At 32.6% G+C, this 15,809-nt stretch overlaps 1 protein-coding gene across 1 annotated transcript; it reads left to right on the top strand.

The window, feature by feature from the left end:
* The first annotated feature begins 4,515 nt into the window (after positions 1–4,515).
* On the top strand, positions 4,516–14,838 carry LOC111064116 (nuclear cap-binding protein subunit 2). Its single transcript, XM_039439836.1, has 4 exons — positions 4,516–4,730; positions 6,620–6,801; positions 8,913–9,051; positions 13,388–14,838. The coding sequence occupies exons 1-4, from the start codon at positions 4,665–4,667 to the stop codon at positions 13,481–13,483; spliced, it is 483 nt and encodes a 160-aa protein (XP_039295770.1). The 5' UTR covers positions 4,516–4,664; the 3' UTR covers positions 13,484–14,838.
* The last annotated feature ends 971 nt before the right edge of the window (positions 14,839–15,809 follow it).

Below are 15,809 nucleotides of genomic sequence, written 5' to 3' on the forward strand. Positions count from 1 at the left end.
ACAGAGCAAAGCAAGAAAGAAATAGCGCTATCCACTTTGTTGAATGATAGACAAGGATAGCAATACCATTATAACGCAGCCATTATAACGTGGACCTCACTATAGCTCCTTGTTCAAGAAACAACCATTAGAAGTTCACAATTCATTTAATTTATGTATTATACTTTATGTTAATCTATGTAGTTGTACCTCTAATAAAATCATAACGTTAGCAATATTATTAGACTAGCAATGAATGAAAAATATAACTAATAAGCAATCTCAAGGAGCAAATCATTAGTTTATTAGGAGAATATGCATTTATATTTATATTTTCAACTAGCAAATAACAATATATACCATCCTTCAAATTTGTTTATAAGTATAGTTAGTGTACCGTAAGTTAGAATAAGATGAAAACGTTTCATGAATGAGAGTATTATAGATTCTAAATCGATATACACTGTCTAGTGTATATCTATTTATATCTAGTATATAAGTAGATTCTAAGAGTTCTACTGTACAGTATATATCTATTTATATCTAGTGTATAAGTAGATTCTAAGAGTTCTACTGTCTAGTATATATCTATTTATATCTAGTGTATAAGTAGCCTGTAGATCTGTATATAATTATAGTCTTCGTTGTACTACACAACTATTAGAGAACTTCAATATTTTTTCCTATCCTGTATAATATACCTGTTATAAAACCTGATAAATGTCTAAAATATAAAAGTATGTTGAAAAAGTAACTAGAACAATCACTAGACTAGTAAAAAGTAACTAGGACTGAAAAAAAATGTATTATAAGACAATACTAAAAACGTAAATTTGAAGATAAATATTTAACAAATAAAATAGAGTTTGATTCAAACGTTCATTGATGAAACTTGATGATTATAAATGAAATATTGAGATTAATTCATTATCTCCATTCATGTGGAGCTATAAACTGTAAAGCCGAATGCTTACTTTACTTACTTTAAATTGATTTTAATATTATTTACTTTCAAATGATTTCAATATTATTTATTGTTCAATAGAAATGAAACTTATAACAAAAGAGCAGTTAAATATAAACAAATATTATGTTTGTAAAGCTGGGTTTACACCAAAGTTATTAACAAAATGTTGATAACTTAATCCTTATAGATTCTATTAGATTGAACGGAACTTGACAAACACTTATGTTCATCATGTGTATGATAAGTTATGTTCAATCAAATAGAATCTATAAGGATTATGTTATTAACATTTAGTTGATGTATAGATTGATGAAACACAGATAGTTGAAAGGTACCGTACAACAAAAGTAAGGAATCCGTTAAAATTTAAGAAGATTTCAAAGAAAAATATATTAAAAAGCAGCTATAAACTCATCCGTTCAAAAACACTCCATACGGTACATAATAACATTAAAATGAACAAGTTTTAAAATAAACTAGAATGATGAATTGAAATAATTAATTGCAAAACCAAAGTATAGACATCAAATCTCCACCGTTCAATTTTACTTGATTGTTGATAAGGTAATTATGAGAATTATTAATGAAAAAGTTTTTTATTTTCAAATAAAGATGTCAAGGTATCTAGAAATCTGGGTACCCAAGTACCTACATACTTACGTTATACCTTATTACCTTCTACTTTGTAAGCTTTCTCTTGTACTTTACTAAGCACAAAGTAATTCTAAGTAGGTAAGAAACCGTTCTCAAAATAATAAATGTTAGAATAATAATCCTTCATACACTGACTATCCAATTCCTCAACTAGAAAAAAATATATAAATAATTGTTAATATTCTTAGTCCTCCTTGGATTTCAATTATAACTGTGATATACAATAACTATAACTAATCATAAGACTGTGATACGATATATGTGTAGAGAAGATGTAAAATAATCTTTCATGTTGACTGAATGTCAATTACTATTTATTATAATTTTATATTTATCAATATTATCGACACCACTCCAAGGGGAAAAGTAGACGTTATATAATTATATAAATGAATGTTATTATAGAATAAATGTGTCTTCTATAGGTCTATTCACAAGTTACTCAAAATATGTGTATCTAGGTTTTTAATAAAATGAAATATTTAAAAAATCAAACAGATCCTTAACAGATGTACAGTGTTTCTATAAAGTTTATTACCTATTTGATCTCAGAATAATTATTTGAGATTCCTCAGTATGTTCTTTCAATAAATAAGTTACTTAATTCATCAAGTACTCATTAAGAACTGAATTTAAGTTTAAGTAGCCTATTTAAAAATTAACTTTGTGAACAATTGTTATCGTAGAGGAAAGATAGCATAATAACATAATTATTGGTGATGGTTTCTTGATCCATTCCGAACTGCTTTGTATAAACACACTTTTCTTATGTATTTGAACACGACATGCAGTCGATTATTAAGTAAATATTAAAACTTTTACTTACTGACTGGAGTACTTTCAATCGTCTAGCGATCATTTTCAACAGTGTAGACCGGAAATGTTTTGATGGTTAGGAAGATTTGTGGTGTTTATTATGTGATCAAAAAGTTTGTTGGATTTGAAAATCAGTTGATTACATATCACATAATAAACACCACAAATCTTCCTAACCATCAAAACATTTCCGGTCTACACTGTTGAAAATGATCGCTAGACGATTGAAAGTACTCCAGTCAGTAAGTAAAAGTTTTTAATATTTACTTAATAATTGACTGCATGTCGTGTTCAAATACATAAAAGAAAGGTGTGTGTACATAATTATTATTGTTCCTTTTGTCAATTACTATCATTCAATAGAGTTTGAAAGATTTTAATTTGTGACCATTCTTGCAAAAATCCATGATGTTTCATTCATGACAATTGCGAATCTCCCAGATTTTGTTTGATATTCGTGCTATGGATAGAGGTTGACCTAACAAGTGTTGTGCTATAACATGCGACGTTTCGCTACAATACAGGGTGAGTTATTCACTGAAACATAGAATCTTACCTCCACTCTCAGATCAGAAAAATCACTCATCTTCAAACACTTATAACTCAAGTATGGGAGTGAATCTCGCCAATATGATGACATATTATCTCATAGTATAGGTAGTTTATGTTACAAATTTAAAGCCGGTTTTATGTTAACTCAAGTCGATTACTGTCTATTATTACTGTTTTGTTGGGAGTGTAAGAACGGCACAGTATGAGAGACTACCAGCGTCACATAGCTTCACAAAAACGAAGTACTAGGAATATCAGCTAAATTTAACATTGAAAATTGGAATATAAACATTGAATGGAAAAGACTAAGAAATTGTCAAAAAACCACTGATTTATTGATAATTAGAAAGACCGGTTTCGGTTATTACACCATTGTCAATCTCTGATAAACCGATCAGGTTTAAATGAACTGATCAGTTTATCAGAGATTGACAGTGGTGTAATAACCGAAACCGGTCTTTCTAATTATCAATAGATCAGTGGTTTTTGACAATTTCTTAGTCTTTTTCATTCAATATGAATAATTACCACAATATCAACTTCTCAACTACACAAAAAGAGGAATATAAACACCCTATACCATGAGATATCTTCTCTGTGCTATCTTTCCTGTATGATAATATATTCTTGTTGTTTTTCAAATCATTTCATTATGTACAACAATATAAGAGCAAAGTGAAGAAGTAAAGTATTGAATCTTCAATTTACTGTTTTTATCACATCAATTTATATGTTATCTTATGTTTTACTCCATAATATTCAACTTGCTTGAACATTTACATTAAAAACAAGTTTCTATTTCATTGTATTATAGAATACAACGTTGATTTTCATAATAGCCTATGAAACTTCTTGATAAGCAATATACTTTACTGAATGTCTTTTCATCGTCAAATAGGCTACTCTACCAGGTATCAATGTGTTTCCAACACATTTATATAAAACATTGTTTTGTTTTAGATTAATTGTTGTATGGATATGAATAACACCCTCTGAACCTAAATCTGTGTTATCATTTCAACTGTCCAAGATCCAAATCAGGTACGTTCTAGATGAGAAAATTAATCATATTGTACAGACTCTGTTGGCTTTCAAAACACGGAGACAGTATTTGATGAAATGAGTTGCTTATGATGAAAAAATCACAGTTTTTCATATAAGTTTGAGCATTAGAGAACGTATTATATCATTCAGTAAAGTTGAATAGTTGGGCCCATGAGATACTATTCAAATTATATAGAATCATCAAATGTTTTTTCTATTCATGAAGCACATGAAGTATGAATTGGAAAACGCATTTTGTTGCCTAAAATAATGAAGATTTTTAATGGTATTTTAATCCAAGGCTCATCAATGAGAAATGTAACGTAATGTTACATTAAATTCCAATAAATACGGTATTGACAATGATCTATTTTCATGATATTTTAGCAGTATTATAATATTATATAGTTGATGATAATCAAATTGAAAAATCTTCATAACTTGTTTGAAATTACCGCCCGTAACCGCATCAATAGACGCCATCTTCTATTTCCAACCAATCAGAGCACTGCATAGCTTGTAGTGCTGGCTTGGACTGTTTGTGATCTGTGATGTAGAAATCTGGACTATTATTAAAAATTCTGGACAAATTAGAGTAAATTTGACTTTAAATTAAGGTTTTATTTGTTCCTACTGACTTTGATCGACAAAAATGTGGATGGGAACAACTGAAAGTCCCTCGGTTGATTTGAGCTCTTATAGAGATCAACATTTCAAGGTGAGGTTATGTTAGTTTACATTACAAATCTAGCCTATTTTTATAATTTTATGTTAAACTTCATTATATTATATTTTATTCACTTCACTGAATATCTTATCTATTCATATTACAATAGAAATTTGAGGCTCCACATCATTATTAACTTGTAAACAGCTAACAAACTAATGATCATCACATAGATAACTTTATTTGTCTTATATGGTAATGAGAATATTATTTCTTATTAAATCAAACCAAGAATTATTCCAAAATCAATAGCTCAATTCATATTACTCCATTACCTAACTTACTTTGAAATCATGGAAAAGCTAGAAGTAATTTAAGCCTAGTATAAACATAACTTACTTTGCAAAGCAATTGAATTCTATCTTACGTTTTCATTTATTTTTTCCCGCATCAAATTCATTATTACTTTTAATAAAAATTCAGCATATTTATCTATTTAATTACTCTCATAATGTACTGGTTTTTCAATTGGAGTTTAAATTGTATTTAAAATTTAAAGGTTAAGCTTATGCATTTTTTTAGGTTAGCTCAGCTTTTTAAAAATTTTCTCTTCTAAATGCATAGATCAATAAGTTCCTTATTCATATTATAATTTTCAAAATTACCTTTTCTCAGCATTGTTAAACATAAATTAGATCTCAGTTACTTTTTATCAAACTACGCTCACAAATTTAAACAATTTCATTGTTACCGAATTTAAATTGTTTATCACTATGATTTAGTGCATTAATCTAAACAATTTTCTATCAGCTGGCAAAGAAGTTGATGTAATAAATTAATCAAATACTGTACTACAAACTCATACAACAGGAATATTGTGGATCGAGAAAAACCTTCAAGCATATTATTTAGTCTACAAGAATAATAACCACAATCAAATTTGATTTGTAATTATGGATTTTGAACCCCTGATTCCAGACTCTGCCAAGAATCTCAGTCCATATAGAGATAAAAAACGTTGGGTAATATTGTAACAAAATAAACTTTAACTTTGTATTTGTAGGATAGGATTGTATAGGTATTGTCAATACGGTATCAAATAGACTTGAAACTAACCTAATCTTATAACCTCATCAGTAATATCATAGTGGAAATATAGTAAAAGAATTATTCTATTATGCTATCTTTTCTCTATGGTAATAGACCTATTACATACTGAATTAGTCAATCAACTTCCACAACTCCTGTTGTAAATCCTGATACCTATTATTTAATTTTCTATCCATTTGTTTTCAATTTTAAAAGTCCACAGAAACGTTTGATTGCATCATGACTAAATTAACATATTTTTCTTGGGCCACTTTTGTATGGATGGACACGTTTATGTCGGTCCTGGCTGCTTGAAAACCGTCGGTACCGTAGGTCATGTCAGAGACCCTGATATCGATCTACATATTTGTAGATATTGATCTACATAATCTTCATTAATAGATTCAAGATTCGTTTATTGTCAGAACATTAAAAACAAGCAATCACAAATTTAACAACACAAATATATCACAGTTCATAAAATTACATCACATTATTAACTATTTCAAACTGTAAGGATAGCAGTCAAATAAAACAAGTTTAACATCAATATATCACAGAACATCAATGAAGAAATTAATTTAACAACTTATTTTAAAGATTTTCTTGATTTCAGGGCTCTAGAGCAGAACAAGAGAGACTTTTGAAGACGTCATAAAAATTACAAACTCATAGTAATTTCAATGAATAAATTAATTTAGCAACTAAATTTTAATAATGTGTTTGATTTCAGGGCTCTAGAGCAGAACAAGAGAGACTTTTGAAGACGTCATAAAAATTACAAACTCGATAGTAATTTCAATGAATAAATAAATTTAGCAACTAAATTTTAATAATGTGTTTGATTTCAGGGCTCCAGAGCGGAACAAGAGAGACTTTTGAAGACATCTTGCACTCTCTATGTGGGCAATCTCTCCTTCTACACAACCGAAGAACAAATTTACGAACTATTTTCAAAATGCGGCGACATTAAACGAATTGTCATGGGACTGGACAAGTTCAAGAAAACTCCTTGTGGGTTTTGCTTTGTAGAGTATCCTTTTTTGTTCAATCTTTACTTTTTTACTAAAATACAGTTTATAATATTTTTGTTTTAATAGAACATTGACATGATGTCAGTGGCATTTTGAGCGAATTCTCCAGCCTGGAGGGCTCAGTAGTATGTATTTCAATGACCGATTACCCTAAGCTTGGTCAAGATTTGTGAACATGGTCAAGTAGGGGACTGTTTACAACGAGTTCAGAAACTGCGCTTTCTATATTAGTATCGATAACTCCAGTGAACACTTGTAAAGCGTCCCAGTGTGATCATGTTCAAATATCTTGACCGAGCTTGGTGAAACCGAGTTTAAGCATAGAGAAAATATAGCACAAGAAGATATTCCATGGTATAGGGCGTTTATGTTCCAAATTTCACCGTTAACTCAAGCTGATAATCTTGGTAGTTATTTTTTCGTGAAGCCATGTGACGCTGGTAGTCTCGCATACCGTGCCGTTCTTACACTCTTACACTCCCAACAAAACAGTAATAATAGACAGTAGTCGACAGTAATCGGCTTCAAATTTGCAACTTAAACTACCTATACCATGTTTTATATTCTTATAATCTATAAGGAGATATCCCATGTATAGGGCGATCCAAATTTCAACTCAAGGAGATTGTCCTTTTAGTAAAGCCATGTGACGCTGGTAGTCTCTCATACCGTGCCGTTCTTACACTCTCACCCCAACAAAACAGTAATAATAGACAGTAGTCGACAGTAATCGGCTTCAAATTTGGAACATAGTATATCTATACCATGTTATATATTCTTATGCTCTATAAGGAGATATCCCATGTATAGGGCGATCCAAATTTCAACTCGAGGAGATGGTCCTTTTAATAAAGCCATGTGACGCTGGTAGTCTCTCATACCGTGCCGTTCTTACACTCTCACCCCAACAAAACAGTAATAATAGACAGTAGTCGACAGTAATCAGCTTCAAATTTGTCACATAAACGGCCTATAACATGTTATTTATTCTTATGCTCTATAAGGAGATATCCCATGTATAGGGCGATCCAAATTTCAACTCAAGGAGATTGTCCTTTTAGTAAAGCCATGTGACGCTGGTAGTCTCTCATACCGTGCCGTTCTTACACTCTTACACTCCCAACAACACAGTAATGTTAGCCATTAGTCGACAGTAATCGGCTTCAAAATACATAATCATGGACTATACATACATGGAACATAAACTACCTATACCACGGGATACCTTCTTATGCTCTATGGTATAAGAGAATCATTTTTACTTAAAGGCTCAACTCACAATTACACGACTCAGGTCGAGAAGAGACTCGACTCTAGTTGAGAGCATGTGTTTCCAAATGGTGACACTCAGACCAGTCGACTCTAGTCTCCGCGACGTCACCATTTGAAAACACATGCTCTCAACTGGACACGAGTCTCTTCTCTCGACCTGAGTCGCGTAAGTGTGAGTTGAGCCTTAATGATATGACAGCATAGTTGCCAAGTTCCTTTTTCCACTTTTTCCAGATTCAGGTATTTTGAATTACTAAGGAGTGTTTTATTTCGTCAGGGAAAAACGTTTCGAATTATAGAAATGAGAAAGTAAAGTTTATCATAAAAACTGCGACTACGCCCCGTTTTGGAAAGCCAATTTTCTGACTCCAGCTGTTTAAAGTCTAGAACTCAGCTAAATCCCGAGCTCGGAAACCGGCCCTTCATGTGTTATGTTTGATGAAGTTAAAACACGTGAATAAGTGTTTATTTTTGACATACTCATATATGTCAACCCCTATGTCAAGGACCGATTCAGGTCAATCACAGTTATCTACTATAGAATGTGGTGGAAAAAGGAACTTGGCAACTATGCTGTCATATCATTAAGGCTCAACTCACACTTACGCGACTCAGGTCGAGAGAAGAGGCTCGAGGCCAGTTGAGAGCATGTTTTTTTTCAAATGGTGACGTCGCGGGGACTAGAATCGACTGGTATGAGTGTCACCATTTGGAAACATGCTCTCCACTAGAGTCGAGTCTGAGTCGAGTCGCGTAAGTGTGAATTGAGCCTCTATTTTACAGTTGCGTTAAATGTAATTTAGTGTGTGATGTGGTTTCCTTAACTGGTTGCTATCAGATATTACATACGAGAGGATGCTGAAAACTGTATGAGGTATATAAACGCAACAAGACTGGATGACAGGATCGTGAGAACTGATTGGGATGCCGGATTCATCGAGGGCAGACAGTATGGACGCGGAAAATCTGGGGGACAAGTGAGTATTAATACTTCACCAGTCAATCTGTCGATAATTCCATACTTTACATGTGTTAATAAACACTTACATCCGGTCGCACAAAAGTGTGTTAGGTTTTAATCCCGATTAAATGCCACGAGAACCAATCAGAGTCTGTTAGCTTTTAATCCGGATTAAATTCCACGAGAACCAATCAGAGAAGCTTTTTTCTCAGTAAAACCTTCTCGTGGAATTCAATCATGATTAAAATTTGACAGGGTTTTGTGCAACCGGGTCTTAGGGTCTCTTCACACTATAGTGATGTCCACGTTATAATGGCAGTGGAGAAAGATAGGAGTGCAACGTTGCAGATCATTGGCCCATATGAATAAAACCAGAGCAAATGCTCATGAGCAAAAGCACTGAGCTTAAGGTTTTGCTCATCAGCAAAAGGATTTGCTAATTTTGATATGAATAAGCTTTACCTTATACTCTTACCTTATGCTCCTGAACTCTGGAGCAAATGCTCACGTATTTTAAAGATTTTTCATCAGCTGATTCGCTTTTGTAGCCTTTATTTGTATTTATAGCTCACGGAAGCGCTAAATATGCAAACAGGGGGCACCGCTTGTGTTTGCGTCGTCTGCGCTGTTTCCTATTTCTTATGAATACAGTTTTAGGTTAGTTGAGTTTAGAATTTTGAAATAATAGCGTGAAAAAATATCATCTTTATAATAATCTTGAGCATATTCTTGTAATATGAATAGCCTTCTTATAATCGTCTACACTCTGATATTCTTAAATGCCTATTTTCTATTTTGTGATGGCTATCTTTATAACAGGTAGCTTTTGTATTTATTCTTTTGTAGGAATAATGGTGATATATATCATGGTTGAATCTAAAAAGAGTTTTATAGTTCTACACTATTGGTTGTGATAGTATCTGGTATAGTTTCCTCTTCCTCATACGAATTAGTTGAGTCATTTTACTATGAGCAAAAGGTGATAAGCTGCTCTAGACTAGACTCACCTTTTTTGAAGCATTTGCTTCAAAAGTTGAGCAAATGCTCTAGTTTATTCATACAATTTTGAGCAAAAGCTTTTACTTTTGAACAAATGCTCAAACTATTTCTTTGATGAGCATGAGCAAAATGAAGCAAATGCTCCATATTTTAGAAGTCTGAGCAAATGCTCAACTTTATTCATATGGGTCATTGTCAATGCCTTCTATTGACGGTAGCTGATACAGGTTTATTGATGTAATATTAACTGTTTATTCTCATTTAAAATAATCAATAATTTCTTTATCGAGCAATAAATGATATTTTTCAATAATATCATAATGCATTTTCATAATTAAGATGAAATATTTCAATATTTAATTACTAACTCTACATTGTTAAAAGACGATCTGGCAACAGAGCAAAGCGAGAAAGAGATAGCGCTATCCGCTTTGTTGAATGATTGACAAGGATAGCAATAACATTCCTAATCAAACACTGGCATTATAACTTGGACCTCACTATAGGATGCTGGGTCAACATGTGAGATATTACTTCTAACATGAAGAGGGGAAACCTATACATCCTTGCACAGTTAGTGCCGGTTGCACAACAGCCGGTTAAATTTTAACCGTGATTAATTCCACGAGAACCAATCAGAGAAGCCGTCTTTTCAAAAACGCCTTCTCTGATTGGCTCTCATAAAATTAATCACGGTTAAAATTTAACCGGCTGTTGTGCAACCGGGCCATAGTAGCATCAACAAAGTAAGTGAAGAGTGGAGTAGTGAAGCATGCCGGATGCTGACACAAAAGTAGGCAGAATCCTGTTAGGTAGTGGCAGTGATTAGTGAAGGAAAGAGTATCCACCCTCTCTGTCTTCGAGAGAGAGCCGTGTCAAAAGTAATATTTCTCAGACTATAGACACCACAGACGAAAATCAGAAGTGAACTATGAAAATGAAGCAATACCGGGTACCTATTTCAAAAAGAATGACCCAATTTTAAACAGTTATATTCATTTTAAGAAATGGTGCACACAAACCAATTTCACATCAAATTACTCACAGAGGTATCGAGTTTATGATGATGTTATTACTAGTAGTTCTGTGAACAGTAGACCTCGCGCTCAGTGAGTTACATTGACCTGTTGTTATGTTTTCTCAAAAATCAATAAATAATTTATCAATTAAAAATGTCTACAAAAAATCCTGAATAAACATAGAGCTTTCTGTCCTATATCGTACCGTGACGTGTCGTCCCGGAATGTGAGTGTGAGCGCTGTTATCAGGTCTGGCTGCAACTGTCTACAACGTTGATGGAAAGTACAATTTTCAAGATGTTCGATGTTTTTGAACGGGTAGTATTAAAGTCAACTGTCTACTAACGTTAAATGGAAAGATACATTTTGAAGATGTTCGATGTTTTTGAACGGGTAGTATTATAGTCCACTAGACAGCTGATTTATGATGAATAATTCTATAGTCTGATTTTTACGGTAATATTGACGTATGAAGGAGGCTCCTTTTTCCTTTTATATTATCCTTGAAATGCAAAATTTCCAAAAACCTTGTATATACGTCGACGCGCAATTAAAAAAGGAACATACCTGTCAAATTTCATGAAAATCTATTACCGCGTTCTGCCGTAAATGCGCAACATATAAACATTTTAAACATTAAGAGAAATGCCAAACCATCGACTTAAATCTTGGACCTCACTTCGCTCGGTCAATAAGTGTGCTATGTGCCCTCCTTTTGAGGCTCGGACGACATCTAGACGGTAGCCAAATTTATCCCAGACTGCTCGCAAGATGTCCGTCATCTCGGACTGTAGCTACTGCATCAGTTATCCTGATTTCAGCTCCTCAATTTCAAGTGCTTAGGGAGGAACATAAAAACTTTATTTAACGTTATTCTGATGAAGCTCCTCTTCAGGAGTGAAATGTATTCCTCAATACTCCAAGAAAAGTAGGTGTTTTCAAATATTTACTAGTAACACAGTGTCTGAAATACAACAGAGTTGTTATTCCTCCCTTAGCACTTGAAATTGAGGAGCTATAAACCAGGATAACTGATGCAGTAGCTACAGTCCGAGAAGACATTTTGCGAACAGCCTGGGATGAATTTGAATTTGGCTACCGTCTAGATGTCGTCCGAGCCTCAAAAGTATGGGCACATAGAACACTTATAAAAATCTGGTGTGGCGCACTCACACAACTTTCCTTGCCGTTATGAAAATTGATCACCTGACGCTAGTGTTCCCGCGCATCTCAAGTCTACTCATAAACAAAGATCTGAGCCAGCTGGTGACAGGACAATAAGGCTGGAGACACACGAAGTTTGCTATCTCTTCATAGTGAATGATTTAATAGAATCAACAGTTGCCAACAGTTTGTAATTGAAAAAATAACATTTTCTCGAATTTCGAGCTTATTTTCAATTTTAGGTGAAAATGTTACTGAACATTAATTGAAGAGATTTTTATGCTTAATGTTTTCCACTTGAAATTTTTTGTTTAAATTGTATCTAAAGCCTGATAATTGCGAATCTAAAATCAAACTTTGCATAGATGGTGCAGTGCTCCTGAAATTTTTACAGATATGAGACTTGTGGCAGTTGATAGAGCTTATCAATGACTTTTCTAGGTATTAATTTGATCAAAATCGTTGGAGCCGTTTTCGAGAAAAACGCAAAAAACCCTGTTTTTGACAACATTTTCGCAATTTTAGCCGCCATCTTGAATTGCATTTGATCGAAATTGTTCGTGTCGGATCCTTATAGTGTATGAACCTTAAGTTCCAAATTTCAAGTCATTCCGTTGAAGAGGAGATGAGATATCGTGTACACAGACGCACATACACTCATATACACACACACACACACACATACAGACCAATACCCAAAAACCACTATTTTGGACTCAGGTGACCTTGAAACGTATAGAAATTGGGGTACCTTAATTTTTTTCGGAAAGCAATACTTTCCTTACCTATGGTAATAGGGCAAGGAAAGTAAAAACATTATCATAAACTCGATAGTTCTGTGAGTAATTTGATGTAAAATTGGTTTGTGTGCTATATTCATTATTATTGCTATACTCATTTTTTTAAATAAATATAATTGTTTAAAACTGGGTCATTCTTTTTGAAACAACCGGTATTATATAATACAGTATAGTATTTGGAATGAATAGAACTGGAAAGTATTAATATTAGAAAGATAATGTACCTAAAATATTAGAGGATATAAAGATAATGTACCTATAATTTACAAATAAAAACGTAAACGATTTTACGAAGCATAATTTGTGAGGAGTCATTCTAAACTAAACAAATCTCTTATAACTATAGTGAGATCTTTGTTGTCAATTTTAGGTGAGAGACGAATATCGCGCTGACTTTGACGGAGGTCGTGGAGGTTATGGAAAGATAATGCAACCCAAGTTTACTCCGGACGCTCTTCCAAGATGAAATTTCATCTTTTTAATTTTAATTTTTCTAATTTTATCATCATTAGTTGACTGCGAAAAACTCAACGATCTAGAGACTGTGTTCCTTGTTTAGCAGTAATGGTGGTTTTGTGGACTATTGAACTGATCGTGGGTTAAATTTAATCGCTGATTAAGAAATCAAGGATTAATTTTGAGTTTTGATTTTGTGGACTATTGAACGCTGATCATGGGTTAAATTTGAACGCTGATTAATAAATCATAGATTAATTTTGAGTACTGATCGATTACCTTTGATCAATTTAGCTGATCATGGTTTAATTTTGATATCTGATTAATGAATCATAGATTAATTTTGATATCTGATTAATGAATCATGGATTAATTTTGATCTCTGATTAATGAATCATGGATTAATTTTGAACTGTGATTAATGAATCATAGAATTATATTGTAATCTCTGATTAATGAATCTGGATTAATTTTGATCTCTGATTAATAAATCGTGGATTAGTTTTTATCTTTGATTAATAAATCATGGTTTAATTTTGATCTCTGATTAATGAATCATGGATTTAACTTTGATCTATGATTAATGAATGAATCATGGAAAAGTTTTGATTATTAAATGAAGGCCGTTGAACAATTAAACTAATCAAGGATTAATTTCAACCACTGATTCAAAGATTTATTTTGGTGATAATAAATAAACCATGAATCAATTCAAATGATCGTGAATTTTATGTTTAATTAATTATTCATTGTTCAATTTTGATCATTGATTAGATCCGATTACAACTGTAAATCAGTAGAAAATTCAACTGATCATGGGTTAATTTTGACTACTGATTCATGGGTCAATTTTGATCTTGATAAATGATCATTTATCAACAATCACAATTGATCTATGAATCAATCATAAAAGTTGATTAATGATCAGATAAATTTTCTTCTGGTTGCATTAGTAATTGTGGTTCAATTCTAGTGGTTAATTAATTATTAACTGTTCAATTTTGATCATTAATTAAATTCGTTTACCACTGCAAACCAGTAGAAATTTTAACCATGAATCATTAACAAGGGTTGATTTTGATCATTGAATAAATCCGATCACTTCAGCGAACCAGTAGAAATTTTAACCATGAATCATTAGCAAGGGTTAATTTTGATCATTGATTGAGTACGATCACTACAGCGAATCAGTAGAAATTTTAACGATGATTAACTAACCAGGGTTAAATTTGATCATCAATATCATGGGAAAGCAGAGCTAAGAGTTCAATTGATTTATGATTAATTTCGAACATAGTGTATCCTAGTTTGTAAGTGTATTTGTATAAGCAGGTGTGATTTGAATAAATTATTTCTTAATATTGATTTTTTAATGGGTCAATGGTGGTGGAGGATTTTGAATCTAATTTTGGAATCAGGTCATTACTCAAAGTTAATGACTGATATTAACAAGTTTTCATCTGAAATTGATGTAATTTATAGTGAGGTCCACGTTAAAATGGCAATATTTTACTAGTAGTTCTGTGAGCAGTAGACCTCACGCAGTATTCTCATCCACAAATACCTGATTGAAACGATAGACCTTATGGAAATACAGCAATAGACTGGCTTCTCCACACATCTGTGTAATCACTTGTCAGCTGATTTATGATGAATAATATTCTATAATCTGATTTTTGCTCTATGAAGGAGGCTCCTTTTTCCTTTTTTATTAACCTTGAAATGCAAAATTTTCAAAAACCTTGTATATACGTCGACGCGCAATTAAACAAAAAGCATACCTGTCAAATTTCATGAAAATCTATTACCGCGTTTCGCCGTAAATGCGCAACATATGAACATTAGAGAAATGCCAAACTCTCGACATGAATCTTAGACCTCACTTCGCTCGGTCAATTAACATTGGTGCTGCTATCCTTGTCTACCATTTGACAAAGCAGTTAAAAACCGATCTGGCAACAGAGCAAAGCGAGAAAGAGATAGCGCTATCCGCTTTTTTGAATGATAGACAAGGATAGCAATACCATTGCTAATCAAACACTCCCATTATAACGTGCACTTCACTATAGTCTATCTGGGAGAAAACATTATTATTATTATAAAAGTGATGAAAAGTCCGTGGTGCTGCAATTGTATGGGTGACCTTTTTTTTGCCCAGCTTTACAAACTTTCATTTAGTGTCTTCAATATAGAAGAATTTTTTTCAAGACATTAATTTAATTATGTATTAAACTCCAAAGCACAAAGACTTTCAAGACACAGAGTGCCGGTTGCACAAAAGCCGGCCAAGTTTTAACCGTGATTAATTCCATGAGAACCAATCAGAGAAACCGTCT

The sequence above is a fragment of the Nilaparvata lugens genome, chromosome 13 (genome assembly GCF_014356525.2).
Source record: "Nilaparvata lugens isolate BPH chromosome 13, ASM1435652v1, whole genome shotgun sequence".
In the NCBI taxonomy this organism is placed as follows: domain Eukaryota; kingdom Metazoa; phylum Arthropoda; class Insecta; order Hemiptera; family Delphacidae; genus Nilaparvata; species Nilaparvata lugens.

What these genes read in the sequence shown, in the direction of transcription:
- LOC111064116 (XM_039439836.1), top strand. Translation starts at nt 4,665, where the DNA reads ATGTGGATGGGAACAACTGAAAGTCCCTCGGTTGATTTGAGCTCTTAT. An exon ending in TGTGGGTTTTGCTTTGTAGA is followed by an intron (nt 6,802 to 8,912) that starts GTATCCTTTTTT and finishes GGTTGCTATCAG; the next exon opens with ATATTACATACGAGAGGATG. An exon ending in GCGGAAAATCTGGGGGACAA is followed by an intron (nt 9,052 to 13,387) that starts GTGAGTATTAAT and finishes TGTCAATTTTAG; the next exon opens with GTGAGAGACGAATATCGCGC.